This window comes from Lipotes vexillifer, unplaced genomic scaffold (genome assembly GCF_000442215.2).
Source record: "Lipotes vexillifer unplaced genomic scaffold, Lipotes_vexillifer_v1.1 scaffold814, whole genome shotgun sequence".
Classification (NCBI taxonomy): Eukaryota; Metazoa; Chordata; class Mammalia; order Artiodactyla; family Lipotidae; genus Lipotes; species Lipotes vexillifer.
Genome location: NW_006784081.1, coordinates 1174030 through 1187007, shown reverse-complemented (window position 1 = coordinate 1187007; position 12978 = coordinate 1174030). Strand labels below are relative to the sequence as shown.

General features: G+C 56.4%; 2 protein-coding genes across 4 annotated transcripts; one reads left to right on the top strand and one right to left on the bottom strand.

Annotated features, from left to right (window-relative positions):
• Positions 1 to 547: 547 nt before the first annotated feature.
• On the top strand, positions 548 to 1948 carry ZNF672 (zinc finger protein 672). Its single transcript, XM_007456516.1, has one exon. It carries the CDS (start codon positions 548 to 550, stop codon positions 1946 to 1948), a length of 1401 nt encoding a protein of 466 aa, XP_007456578.1.
• Positions 1949 to 3380: 1432 nt separating this feature from the next.
• On the bottom strand, positions 3381 to 11640 carry ZNF692 (zinc finger protein 692). Of its 3 annotated transcripts, XM_007456504.1 has the most exons (12): positions 11593 to 11640; positions 10897 to 11084; positions 10583 to 10614; positions 9977 to 10240; positions 9384 to 9432; positions 9166 to 9291; positions 8602 to 8820; positions 8437 to 8514; positions 8261 to 8339; positions 6746 to 6860; positions 3999 to 4098; positions 3381 to 3856 (listed from the first exon to the last, which is right to left on the bottom strand). In XM_007456504.1, the coding sequence occupies exons 2-12, from the start codon at positions 11070 to 11072 to the stop codon at positions 3559 to 3561; spliced, it is 1536 nt and encodes a 511-aa protein (XP_007456566.1). In that variant the 5' UTR covers positions 11073 to 11084; positions 11593 to 11640; the 3' UTR covers positions 3381 to 3558. The 3 variants fall into 3 exon arrangements, with proteins under 3 accessions (XP_007456566.1, XP_007456568.1, XP_007456567.1); XM_007456506.1 differs by lacking the exon at positions 11593 to 11640 and having other exon boundaries at positions 3559 to 3856; positions 8602 to 8823; positions 10897 to 11075; XM_007456505.1 differs by lacking the exons at positions 9166 to 9291; positions 11593 to 11640 and having other exon boundaries at positions 3559 to 3856; positions 8602 to 8823; positions 10897 to 11072.
• Positions 11641 to 12978: the final 1338 nt, after the last annotated feature.

Sequence of the window (12978 nt, the reverse complement as noted above, 5' to 3'; positions counted from 1 at the left end):
GCATCTCCAGGCCAAGGTCTCTGGGCTAAGGTCATAAAACAAGCTGGACACTCTTCCTTCCCTCCTGAGCAGTGTACTGGAGGAAAGCTCCCCTCTTGAGTCCCTACTGCCCTTCCTGGTGGCACAAGTACCCCTCCCCCCCATATTTCTAGGACTCCCATGGCTTTGCCTCCTATTGGAGAATGGAACTCCGGAGATGGTCTAGCTGGGGAAGGTACAGAAAACAGGGAGCCTGTGCTTGCCCCTCCATTCCCCAAGGTGTAGCTGTCATAGATGTTGCTGGGGCTCACAGTGACCTTCTCCCTACAGGGCTCACGGTACATGGTAAACCTAGCTGCAGCCCACCTCTGAAACAGCCACCGCACCTGCTGTGAGAGAAGGAACCCCGGAATCCGCGGACCAGTTTTCCGGGCCTCCCTCTCTTCCCTCTGCTACCGTTCCCTTTCTAGGCCTTAAGAAAACTGAAAATAACTCTCAGCTGGAGGAGGTGGACTCCAGAGTGTGAGTGGCACGCTGCACCCTGAGGGCGCCCGGCCTGGCCCTCATCATGCTCGCTGCTGCCTCAGAGGCAGCAGCCGGCAGGCCTTATGGGTGCAGTGAGTGTGGAAAGAGCTTCCGCTACAGCTCGGTGCTGCTGCGGCATGAGCGCGCCCATGGTGGCGACAGCTGCTTCCGCTGTCTAGAGTGCGGCGAGCGCTGCGCACAGGCCGCAGACCTCCGTGCGCACCGACGCACTCATGCGGGCCAGACGCTCTACATCTGCAATGAGTGTGGCCAGAGCTTCCATCACAGCGGCCGCCTTGACCTACACCAGAGCGCGCACAGGCGGCGCAGCCGCTCCTGCCGCTGCCGAGCTTGCGGCCGCTGCTTCCCACACCTCCCGGCTCTGCTGCTGCACAGGCGCCACTGGCACCCTCCCGAGCGGCCCCGCCGCTGTCCGCTGTGCCCTCGTGCCTTCCGCCAGAGCGCACTGCGCTTCCACCAGGCACGGGCACACCCGTGGGGGACACCGGCCGTGCCCGCTGACACACTCCATCGCTGCACTCAGTGCCCGCGGGCATTCCGCAGCGGTGCGGGGCTTCGGAGCCATTTGCGTGTGCACGCGGCCAGGAGCCCTGGTGACTCCACACTTCGGCAGCCAGGCACTTCGGACGCACACCAATGTGGTATGTGTGGCAAGAGCTTTGGCAAGAGCTCCACACTAACGCGACACCTGCAGACGCACTCGGGTGAGAAACCTTTCAAATGCCCAGAGTGTGGCAAGGGCTTCTTGGAGAGCGCCACCCTGGTGCGCCATCAGCGCACGCACACGGGCGAGAAGCCCTACGCGTGCAGCGACTGCGGGCGCCGCTTCAGCGAGAGCTCCACGCTGCTGCGCCATCGGCGCAGCCACCAGGGAGAGCGGCCACACGCATGCGCCACGTGTGGCAAGGGCTTCGGGCAGCGCTCCGACCTTGTGGTGCACCAGCGCATCCACACAGGTGAGAGGCCCTTCCCCTGTGCCGAGTGTGGCCGCTCCTTCAGCGACCGCTCGGACCTCACAAAGCACAGGCGCACACACACAGGCGAGAAGCCCTACCGCTGTGAGTTGTGCGGCAAGCACTTCACGTGCGTGTCCAACCTCAACGTGCACCGGCGCAACCATGCTGGCCACAAGCCCCACAAGTGCCCTGAGTGTGGCAAAGCCTTCAGTGTGGGCTCCAAGCTGGCACTGCACCGCAAAACGCACCTGGGCGAGCGGCCGGCGGAATGTGCGGAGTGTGGCAAGTGTTTCAGCCACAGCCGCTCCCTGTCACAGCACCAGCGGGCCCACACACGTGCTCGCGCCGCCGCAGCTACAGCTGCCACTGCCACTGAGGCCAAGGTGGGCACTGCCCTCATCTTTGCTGGGCAAGCAGGACAGGAAAAGCCAGGGCTTTTTGTGTCTCAGTTGAGAAAGACTTGCTGAGAGTCTCCGGACGTGGCTAGATAAGCACTTTTATAGTGCCATAGGGATGGGTGGGACAACTCGCAGATGGAGTTCCGTGGAAAGACAGCGCGGCATATTACCTTTCTCCATCTCTGTTGGTAGCACTTCACCTGGCCTCTCGCTGCACCCCTACACCTGCTTCGCCTGTCAGCTCTTTGCCTGTTCTCTGTCCGCCCTTCTCCCCCTCTGAGGTGTAGGTGCAGGGGGAACCTCCCAGACCCCACACGTGGAAGAGCGCCCAAGTATTGGTGTGTCCCACCCCTGCTGCTGTGCTCTCAGGTGTTTCCTGTTTTCCCATCAGCATCCTGTCTTCTCTTGTCCCATCTCCTTTTTCCAGCCTGAGTGTCCTCTACCTCTTCTTTCTAGATACTTTTGTTGTACTGCCTCTTCAGGTAATGACCACAGATGTGGCTGGAGTCACATCCCACAGGCCCTGTGGTTTTCTTGCCTCTTCCTTTCACTTGACTGTTAGTCTCTCTGCTGCTTTCTCCCTCAGCTTCTGAGAGATGGGAAATTTGAGGAGAGATAGTGGGAAAGCTCACTTCACTGAAAGATATCTCCACACCAGAAGCACCCGGAGAAGTCTTCGCACCATGTAAAGGTGGGCAGGAGCTCTCAGCGTGGCTGCCCACCTGTCCCATGGGACAGACCTGTTGGTGTACAGATCAAGGTGCCTCTCAGGACAGTGTTCTCCAGGTGGGGGACATCAACCCTGGGACCTGAGTCAAGACCACATGGGTCCACAAAGCTGGGCACTGCCAAGTGCAGTAAGAACGCTATACACAAATTAAGCTTGGAGCCATGAGGAAACGGAGCTCCACAGAGGCCACAGCGCAGGGATGAAAATTCCCTGTAATTGGCCAGCGATTTTTTTGCTTGCAGGTGGTGAAATAAAGAATTATTTGAGTTCCAGATGCCAAGAGCTCCCTTTGTCAAACCTGAGGCTGCTGTATTTGCAGACTTCAGGAGTCACCCAAGAGACAGGCCCTTTCAAAATTTCAAGGTCTCTGGTCCCTTCCCAAGCTAGCTCAGCAATCTTGTACATATAGCCCCCTCATTTTTGCACTGGAAGGCAAGACTCTTCAGGGGCCCCTATACATTTGGTTCTCTTGGTTAGTGGAGAGTACAAATGTGGCCCAGGAACACATACCTCTAATCCTACTCCAGCCCAACCCTCTGGAATTACCTAGTGCCTTGCTTGAATGCAAGAGTGGAAGGAGTGCCAAAGCGAATTGGGAAAGAAAGCTGGGTCTTCAGGGTGGGTGCAGGTGGGGGTCTGCAGAGAGAAGAATAAGGCCTGCACTTAGGGTGCACTCAGGCACATTCCAGGAGAGCCTGCTTCCAAAGGAATCAAGATTCCTGTACCTCAGGTGCCAAAACACTCGCTCTGCTGCTCTGCTCACACACGTCCATGTAAAATACTGGGTTTATTCTGTCCTTTAGGAAGACTAAAGTAGCCTGGCTCCCCTAGAGCACAGTCTTGCCCCTGCCCTGCACTCCCCATCACCCTAGTCCCCAGGGACCAGTCATCTGGCCCTTCTTCCTCCTTTCCAGTCCCTGGCTCCCCAAATTCTGGGGAGTGCTCACTGCTAAGGGAGCAGTGTGGGAGCGTGATGAGCCAGAGAGGGCCTGGATCCCTCATCTGTCCCCAGGGATGCAGGGGCAGAGATGCTGGAACAGGACTCCAATGGACCAGCTGATTCTTGTGGGGCCAGGAGCAAGGCGGGGTGGCTTTTGCTGCGGTGAGCTGTGACACTGTCTGGCTTCTCGAAGCGCTTGCCGCAGAACTCACAGGGGAATCGCAAGGCAGCCACCGTCTCTGCATGCTTGCGCCGATGCCAGTTCAGGGACGCCTTCTGGCGGCAGGTGAACCCGCAGATCTCACACCTGAGCCAGGGACAGCAGGGGGAAGAAACGGGCCTCAGCCCATCTTGACTTCCCCAGGGGGTCCTCCTGGTTCCAGCTGCCCAGATGTCCTGCCAGCACCTCCCCATTTCCCCCCACCCCGGGCTCTCTTCCCCACACTCACTGCAGGGGTTTCTCTCCAGTGTGGATGCGCCGGTGGATGGCCAAGTTGCTGCTGGTGCGGAAAGAACGGGCGCAGAACTCACAGATGTAGTCTCGGGTATCTGTAGGCACATGGGGGACAGCCCAGCATCCATCCCCAAGCTGAGGCCCTTCCTTGGTCCACCCCCACTGTCCCCCAAAGGAGTACTGTTCCTATTCAGCCTGCATATCTCACTCCTCCCACACACACCCCCAACAGTGCCGTGTGACCTGTCAGATGCCCTGTGGGTGTCAAGAGCCAATCCCCTCTCCTTTCTCCCTGAACCTGCCCCCCTGCCAGCTCTAACAGCACCTGCCCATCGCCCATCTCCAGCAGTTCTCACAGGCCTGCTGTGGTTTTTCTCCTACACCTCCTGCAGCAGAGGAGGTAGCCTTGCTTTTCATGGCATCCTGTAGACCTCTGTACCACCGCTGCTCTGTATACCCTGCCATCAGACCACACAGACACCCCTACAGCCTTCATCCCCATCACGCTCCTGCAGTCCACACAGCTCTGGCTCCAGGCCCTCTCCTCAGCCATCACCACTGCTGTCAGTTTGTTTTCTACATGTCTAACACTCCCCTCCCCTGTTCCCTGACCTTCACTGACCTGGCTGCCCCCCACAACCCTTCTCAGCCACCATTCCCAGGTCATGCCCCATCACTGCACCCCCTTGAAATCACAATTTCAGACATCCCAGTTCCAGCCAGGGCCCCCTACCTTGTCCTGTTACAGTTATCCCACAGTTCCAGGCTGCCAGTCCAGCAGCCCACTGCCTTCGCACTGTCCCCATCCCGTCTCTTTGCCCAGTTCATTTCCAGGGCATCTTTGTAGCCTTCCTCCACTCACACTACCAACTCACCTGTCCCTCTCTTCCTCAGCTGTGCCTGCTTGGTTAAAGCCCAACTCAGGATAAATACAACCCTTGGCCTGATCCAGGCCGGCACATGTATGCCAAGGAGGGCAGAAACACAACCTACAACACCCCACCCTCACCCCACTTTGAGCTCTACTTTCATACACAACTACAAGTGTCAAGCCTCACCCCCACCGCACACACACAATGCCTTTGCATCTCCTTGGTCAGTTCACTCTCCCACTTTCTAGAGTTCAGAAGGGCATTTTCCACACGACCTCCTCTTTCTACCAACCTCACTCAGCAGTGACCTTGTTTTATAAGTCACCAAGAAGAGGAGCTAGGAGAGAATGCCCACATCCTCCCCCTACCTAATCCACCAGCCAACTTGCTTCTGTGCCCATATATGTGAATAGTCCCTGCTTCCCTGTGGCTGCCCTCCAACTGTGCTCAGATACACCCCTCCCCAACGACTTAAGGTTGCTAAAGCCACTCTGGCATCAGCAAGCCTTTCCTCTCCGTGGGATCATTCCCATCTCTGTGCTCAGGCTCACAGCCCTCCAACTTACACCTATTTCTCTGCTTGTCTTCACAGTAGAACTCCGAAGAGTTGTCCATACTTGCTGTCTACACTTCCTTAGCTCGTCTCTGCTCTGAACCCAGTCCGTTCTGGCTGTCATCTCCCTTGTCACATGCCATTTTGTCATCTGGTCAAGGATGGCTTCCCATCGCCCTGCCTGGTGGCCTGTGCGCATCCTCATCTCACTCAGCTCTGCAGCACCGGCACATCTCACCCCTCCCTCCTCCCTGGAGTACTTTCTCCACTTGGCTCCTCAGATACTGCTCTCTTCACCTGCCCCAACAGCACCTCTGTAGCTGCCCTTCCTACCTGCCCTGCTCAGACCTCTCCTCTACCTATGTTCACTCTCTCCCTGTAGGAACACTCCACCCATGGCTCTAAACACGACCCATATGCTCATGATGAGCACTTTTTTCTTGCCCAACATCTCCCCTGAACACAAGATTCATATTTTCTGGGATACCTAAGTAGCATGTCCCAAATAAAATGTCACGTCCCTTTCCTGAGGCCTGCTTCTCCCTCATTTTCAGGAAATCACATCACCTTCTGCCCTGTCGGCTCAGGCTGGACCCCTCCAAGTCACCCCTGACTCCACAGTCCTACCCATGGACAATCTGTTCTTCCCACAGTAGCCCTGGCTCCATCTTCACTCTCTTGTCAGTCTCCAGCCACTTCTCATCAACTCGACTGTCTAGGTCACTATCACTGTGCACTGCACATTCCTGCTGTCCCCTATTCTCCACATGGCAGTCACAATGCTCCTTTTAAAATCAGTTCTGTCCCTCCCTCCACCGCACTGGTGCCCATCACATTTGGCCAGGAGCCAAGCCAACCGATGGTGGTCTTGCAGGCCCCTACCACCTATCTGACCTCTCTTCCTTCCTTTCTAATCTCCTGGCCTCCTCTCCATTCCTGGAACATGCCCGCAGATGCCAGTTTAGGGTCCTCTCATGTGCTGCCTGTGGATGTGGCGAAGCCTCCATTCCTCCCTTCACTTAGGTCTTTGCTCAAAGCACCTTTCACAGCTCTTTGTAGCCCTTCACTAGAGTGGACATCTTAGGTGAGTACTGCCTGCTTTATTCACTGCTGTATCCCAGCACCTACGACAGTTTCAAGCAGGGAGGATCTAAACACACAGAGAGTGCACGATGAGTGTGAGTGAGAGCTATCCCAGAGCAGTGTGATAAGACCTGCAGATAGGAGGTGATTGGCCTCCTGGGGGAGGTGAAGGCACTCACAGAGGGAGGGGAAGGGACCCACAGCGGGAGGTGAGGAGGCATTTCCACCACTCACCACTGTGCAGCTTCACATGCTCCTTCAGGTGTTTCTTAAAGTTGAAGGACTTCCCACAGGCCGGCTCTGGGCAGGAGAAGGACTTTTGGTGGATGTGCTGGTACTTCTTGTGGTGCTAGGGGAGGAAGCACATGGTTTCCTCAGGGCAACCACCAGAGCTGACCGAGCGGGCAGGCTCTTCTGCCCTCTCCCACAACAGTTCTCCTTGTCACCGCCAGCTCATATCATCCTGGCCAGTCCTTACCTATACATGAGCACCCCAATCCCATCCCTTCCTGACCCCAAACTCTGCCCTCACCCTATCCTGCCCTCAACTTCCATTATCTCACCTCTTTGTCACAACCTCACCTTGCAATGGCCAGGTCCCTGAAAAAAGTACACTCCTGGTGACACTCTTGGTTCCCTAACTATGGATTTGCCATCTGCCAGGGATGGGAACACATTTTTTTGGTGGGTATGCTTATTCTCCTTGATATCAATATCAATGTACAACAATCTCACTCAGATGGCCTACTTTTTCCTAATAGCTCACCATGGGATTATATCATTTTCTCCTAAATCTGCTCTGGAAGCACGCGCGCGCGCACACACACACACACACTCCTCAACCTGGAACACTTTTAAGGATAGTGTGTTCTTCAACCTTAACTCCCCAAGTATTTCTGGGAAATATTTTTCTTTTTATCTGGTCTAATTTCACATCCTGGCTCACCACGTTGCACGCGCTTTCCCTTCCTCCATAATCCTATTTTCCCACAATTAAACTGCGGCTGGGAGCTACTTCAGTCCCCTCCATTAATAGACTCAAGTATGTTTGACCAGCCCTGCTGAATGTTCTTCTCAGAAGCCCAGAGCTTCACCACCACTTGGGGACCTTCCCCTCTCCCAAATCCCATCCACCCAGGCTTCACCATCCCTCGGGTCTGGGTCCTCTCCCAGCCTCAGAACCCTGTGAGAGCTCTGGCTGAGTGTGGGGCTGGGACTCTTCTCTCTCTGTGCCTCAAACCTCTCCTGCAGTGAGGCTGGGGACAGGTCTGTCCCCTAATCCTCCTGGAGTGAGGACCACACACATGAGACAGCAGGGCGAGGCAGCCCGATGGAGTGAGGAACCCAGCACCATGACACACTAGCTGAGAAGCCTTGGGCAATGCTTAACATTTCTGTCCGAGAAGATCAAAAGACTTGACACATATCAAGTGCTTAGAATAGTCACTAGCACCCCAAAAGCCTGAGGAATGCCACCATCATCTCCATGTGGTCATCAGAGGGCCTGTGTAACAAGCAGTAGTGGGCAGCAGCCGCGCACCTGAGGCTTGGTTTTCTGCCTTAACTACTAGTCACCTGGATTAGTGATTATCAACTACAGGCAAATTCTGCACATCCCTCCCAACCCTTCTCTGCCTGGCTCTGAATTCCCCCCACAGCCTAGGCTTCTTTGCCTCAGCTTCTCCTTCAGCCCTCCTCCTCCACCCATGAGGCTACACAGAACCCACCCTGTACCCCTCACATCCTCACATTCAAATACTGCCGGTTTGAGAAGATCCTTCCGCAGCCAGGGAAGTCACAGGGCAGCAGCTCTCTTTTGGCAGCTTTCCTGGCAGAGGAGAAGAGGAAGCATGAGGACTTGTGCAGCCTCCCCTCCACCTCGCTCCGCTCCCTCCCCTACCCAGAGCCACTTCCCCCAGTCCTACCTAATTCTCTTGGGGCCGATCTGAGCAGTGTCCTCATCCCATGCCGAGGCCAGAGCAGACTGAGCCTGACTCCCAGGGCTACGGGCAGCAAAGAGGGAGCAGAGGGCCTCGAGAGAGGGCCATGTCCCAGGATGCCCCTGCCCTCTGTCTCAGCCATCAGGTTACCTGGCCAGGGGCTCAGTCTGCTGGTCTGCTTGCGGGGTCCCACTGAGCTCTGGCTGTATCCTGACTTCCACAGGCAGAGGAGCTCCAGAACCCAATGAGGATGCTGATGAGGATGGCGAAGCAAGAGGAGTTGGGACAGCTGCAGGGGCCGGGGGTATCTCCCCATCCTTAAGTGCATGGGTGACAGGGGAAGGGGGTGGTCTGGGAGCATCTGGCTCACTGCTGAAAGGAGAATGAAGAAGAGGAAGGCATTATCTCCCTGGATTCTCAGCCAGCCCCAGCCCAACCCCAACCCCTAAATTGCAAAGATCCCAAACTCAGAACAACCCTACCCCTACCACAGGCTCCCTGTTCATACCTACTTTCAGCTTTCATTTTCCTCCAGAGCCTAACTTCCTTTTCACCCAATCCAAAGCCTCTAGTTCTTTCTGCCTTTTCCGAAGCCTACCCTGCCCTCTCCACCAACAAGCCTCTCCCTCAAGTCTGCAAAGCTCTGGGTTCCCCAGCCAGTCACCCCCTCCCTCCTCCTGCTCTGCTCAGCATCCTCCCTCAGCCCCAACTTGCTCATCTGGGGAGGAGCTGTAGGTCCATGGGCTGGCATCACTGAGCATCTCCTCTTCATCCTCATCTTCCTCTTCCCCGTCTTCTTCTCCTAGGGATGGGAAGGCCTCCGGTGGGGGTCCCACCTCTCTGCAGGTCCAAGGAAGGCAAGCATGAAGTCCTGCTCCCTCACTCCCATTGTCCACCCAGATCTATCCTGTCCCCCGCAACCCCAAACTCACCTGGGCAACCTGGCCTCCTCAGTCCTCTCATCATGCTTAGATTCCAAACCTGTTGGCATAGGTAGGGTCAAAGGGGAAGGAACTCTGTATTGGAGGGATGGGGACAGGTGGAGTTCTAAGGTCTGAAGTGGTAGGAAGACTCTTAGGAAGGAGGAAGAGGGGGCAGAGGCTACTGGAGTGGGAGGGGCTGTTTTATTTTAGAGATGGTACATTCACGTGGTTCAAAAAAAAGGGTTTTTTTTTTTTTGAACCATGTGAAAAGTCTCCTTTCCAATACTATACCCCAGCCACCTCATTCCTCCTACAGGTAACCTGGTTTCCTACATGCCCTTCTAGAAATATCCTATACATTCATAAGTATATACAAATATTTTCCTTTCTCCTCTTATTTTTCCACCAACGGTAATATACCATACATCCAATTCTGTATTTCGCTTTTCGTACCTAAAAGTATATTTGAGGATGTATTTCCTTGTCACCATAGAGTTTTTCCATGGAGAAAGGATCATTTTTAAAGAATGGGGATCTGAGCTACAGGGACAAGAACACTTTTCCCTCCTTTTTCTCCATAACTCTTCTTTCCCCCAGCCTACCTGCGGGCTCCGGCCCACTCCTGGCTTCTGGGCGCCAGCTTCTCTGGCCAGTACTTGCAAGGGGCACCGGATTGGGCTCCTCTGGAGATGTGGGGCCTGAAGAGGGGCCCCAGGAGAAGGTGTGGCCGGCTGAGCACTCCCACACAAGCCCCCCATCTCGGCCCCCAGGTCCCCGCAGCCCAGGCACCAGGCTGCACTCTCGACTGTGAGCATGAGACAGGAGCACCAGATACTGCAGACCCTTGGGGGCCACAGGCTCAGGACCTAGAGCAGTGAAGGCAACAGTCAGGGTGAGCTGGGAGGTCCTCTCCTCTCGTCCTAGAGAGCCACACTCAGACAGCCCTGTACCCCACCCGCTGGGCAACCCTGGTTCCTTATCCAGTTTACCATTCTTCAGAGCCCAAAACCCAGGGTTCTGAGATATTGCTCCCTTCTCCACAGGCTGCCTCCTTGGGCTCCCCAACTCCCCCATCTCTTCCCAAACTCACTCAAGGCTCCCCCCTATCCAATCCCCTTAGAGAGGGTGTTTCTGGGTCACACAACTCCTTGTTGCCCCTATTCTCTCTCTGGCTCCTAAGTCTCTACCCCTGGCCATTCCTTACCCACCTGCACAAAGTACGCAGCCTGAAGAAGTGTACCTGCCAGAGGGACAAGAGGCAGGTCAGGTGGGGGCCCATGTGGCCAACTGCCCTCAGCTCTGGGCATTCACACACTTACGGGGTCCCCTATTCTCCGGGACCAAGAGGTGGGGGGAGACCCTGGGAGAACACAAATCACACTGGCCTTACTGCTGAAGTGAGAAATCTGCCAGTGGGAAGGAGCAGCAGGCCAGCACTTAATGTGGGGGAAAGGGGGCGGGTAGGGTGCTGGGTGTTGCAGCCTGGGTGCCCTCCGCCAGAACCCTTGACCCGGCCCCTAACCGGTCCAACAGGAACTTGGCCAGCTGCGAGTGCAGGGAGAAGCCCAGCTGCTCCTTGAGGAGGCACCACTGTTCCATGTGGCCGCCCAGGCGGATGCGGCACTTGCTGCGGCGCGCATCCAGCTGCCGCCGCTTCTCTCGCCGCCTGCGGGACGCGTCCGCAGGGGAGGCAGCCATGAGTACCAGGGCCTGCGGGGTCGGGGAGACACGCGTGTGGGCCGACCTGGTCCGAGGCCAGAGGCCCCGGCTCCACCCTCCGCTGGGGCCTCAGTTTCCTCAACGGTGAATTGGGGCAGAACTAAACCACTGCAATAGCATTCGCTGCCACTGGGTCCAAACCACCTCTGCTTCCATTACAGGGCGTGTAAATTAGCGCTATGGGGTGGGTATCTTGGGGGTGGGAGGCAGGGGTACTGCAGCAAAGTCAGAATGGACTGATCCTGGGCCCACTGACGTGAAGAACTGGAGCTATGGGTAAGGAAATTTCGACTAGGAAGGGGCAGAGGGTAAGGTAACAGTTTCATCTTCAAAAGGGCATCGGTCTTTACTGGTTGATGAGGGAAGGAGAGGTCGTGTGCATTGGGAGAGCTCCTCATAGTTGGGTCGTTGTGGGTGGAGCCGGGACAGGAGGGCGGGGAAGGGGGGGGTCTGGAAGGCGCCCCCCACTCCGTCTCGGGCCGCCCCACCGAACACTCACACTGCGTCGGATGGGCCAATTCCTAAGGCAGCTCCCAGGCCGCCCAGAGCTCCCGCCGCGGCCCACTCCCACCCCGGCCTTACCTGAGCGCCCCCACCCGCCCTCAGCCCGACTGCGCCTGCGCCTCCCAAGCGTCGCGCGCAGGCCCGGAGAGCGGCGGGAGGACAGGGGCCCACCTAGCGCGCGCCGCCTCCGTTTCTCTTTTAAGAGGAACCCGTCCCCCTTCGCGTCGGTGGCTCCAGCTTGGAACTGAGGCCTGGGCTTGCCGGGGAGGGTAGAGTCGGAGGCTGACTGCGCGCGCCTGCGCACTAACCGCCTAGCGCAACGCCTGCTGGGAGCCTTGGTACCCACACGAAGTGTTCAGGTTCATTGCTGAGCCCTGCGGGGGCTGTGGACTGGTCGCTTCCGCGGCAACCGCCTGTGCTTGGTGACCAAAGGCACGGGGAAATGGAATAAGTAGGGCGAAGCGCTCCTCCCGTGCGCCGACCCCACCCCCTTCAACCTGCCCAGGGACGTGGCTTCTGCAGTTGTTCCTACTTTGTACTTCACCTTTGTTTTCCCCCTCCCAATTGCCACCAAGAAGCAACCACGTGCTGCAGAATCAGACACCTTTCTTTTTTTTTTTTTTTTTTTTTTTTTTTTTTTTTTGCGGTACGCGGGCCTCCCACCGTTGCGGCCCCTCCCGTTGCGGAGCACAGGCTCGGGACGCGCAAGGCCCAGCCGCGGAATGGCACATGGGAGCCTCCCGGACCCAGACCGGGGCACGAACCCGTGTCCCCTGCATCGGTAGGCGGACTTTCAGCCACTGCGCCACCAAGGAAGCCCCAACATCAGACACCTTTAAAACCAATTAGAGCCCTCTCCAGACCCCCAAGGCAACCACCACCTATGGCCCATTCCCTCTGTTCCCCGTCAAAAGTCATCCGAAAAGTTGCCTAGACTTGCAGCAGACTATTCCGCACTTCATTCCCTCTTCAGTTGACTTCGCGTGGAGCTTTTCTCTCCACCAAGCCACTGGAATGGCGCTTGTCAAGGCCACTTGTGGTAGCCACTTTGCTAAAGGCAGCGGTCAGTTCTCTGCCTCTCTACCCCTAGAGCAACATCTGACAATGTAGATATTTCCCTCCATGCAAAGTCCCAACCTCCACTACAGGTTGGCTTCTGTCACTTCACACACTCCTGGTTTTCCTCCCTCCTCATCGGCTCCTCCTTTCCTTTGCTGGATCTTTATCCACTGTCTAGGCAAAACAGATTGAGTGTCCTCTGGTTTGGGCTTTGTCCCTGGACCAAGTCCTCTCTCTTCTGGACCAAGTCTTCTCTTTTCTTTCTTCTTGTTTGATGTATTTGGCCCCATGGCTTTAAATACAGTACACTGATGACTCCCAG

Coding starts and splice junctions, on each gene's coding strand:
- ZNF672 (XM_007456516.1), top strand. CDS start 548: ATGCTCGCTGCTGCCTCAGAGGCAGCAGCCGGCAGGCCTTATGGGTGC.
- ZNF692 (XM_007456506.1), bottom strand. CDS start 11,072: ATGGCTGCCTCCCCTGCGGACGCGTCCCGCAGGCGGCGAGAGAAGCGG. Junction 10,241..10,582: donor AGGCTGCGTACTTTGTGCAG/GTGGGTAAGGAA, acceptor TCACTGCTCTAG/GTCCTGAGCCTGTGGCCCCC. Junction 8,824..9,165: donor TACAGCTCCTCCCCAGATGA/GCAAGTTGGGGC, acceptor TTCTCCTTTCAG/CAGTGAGCCAGATGCTCCCA.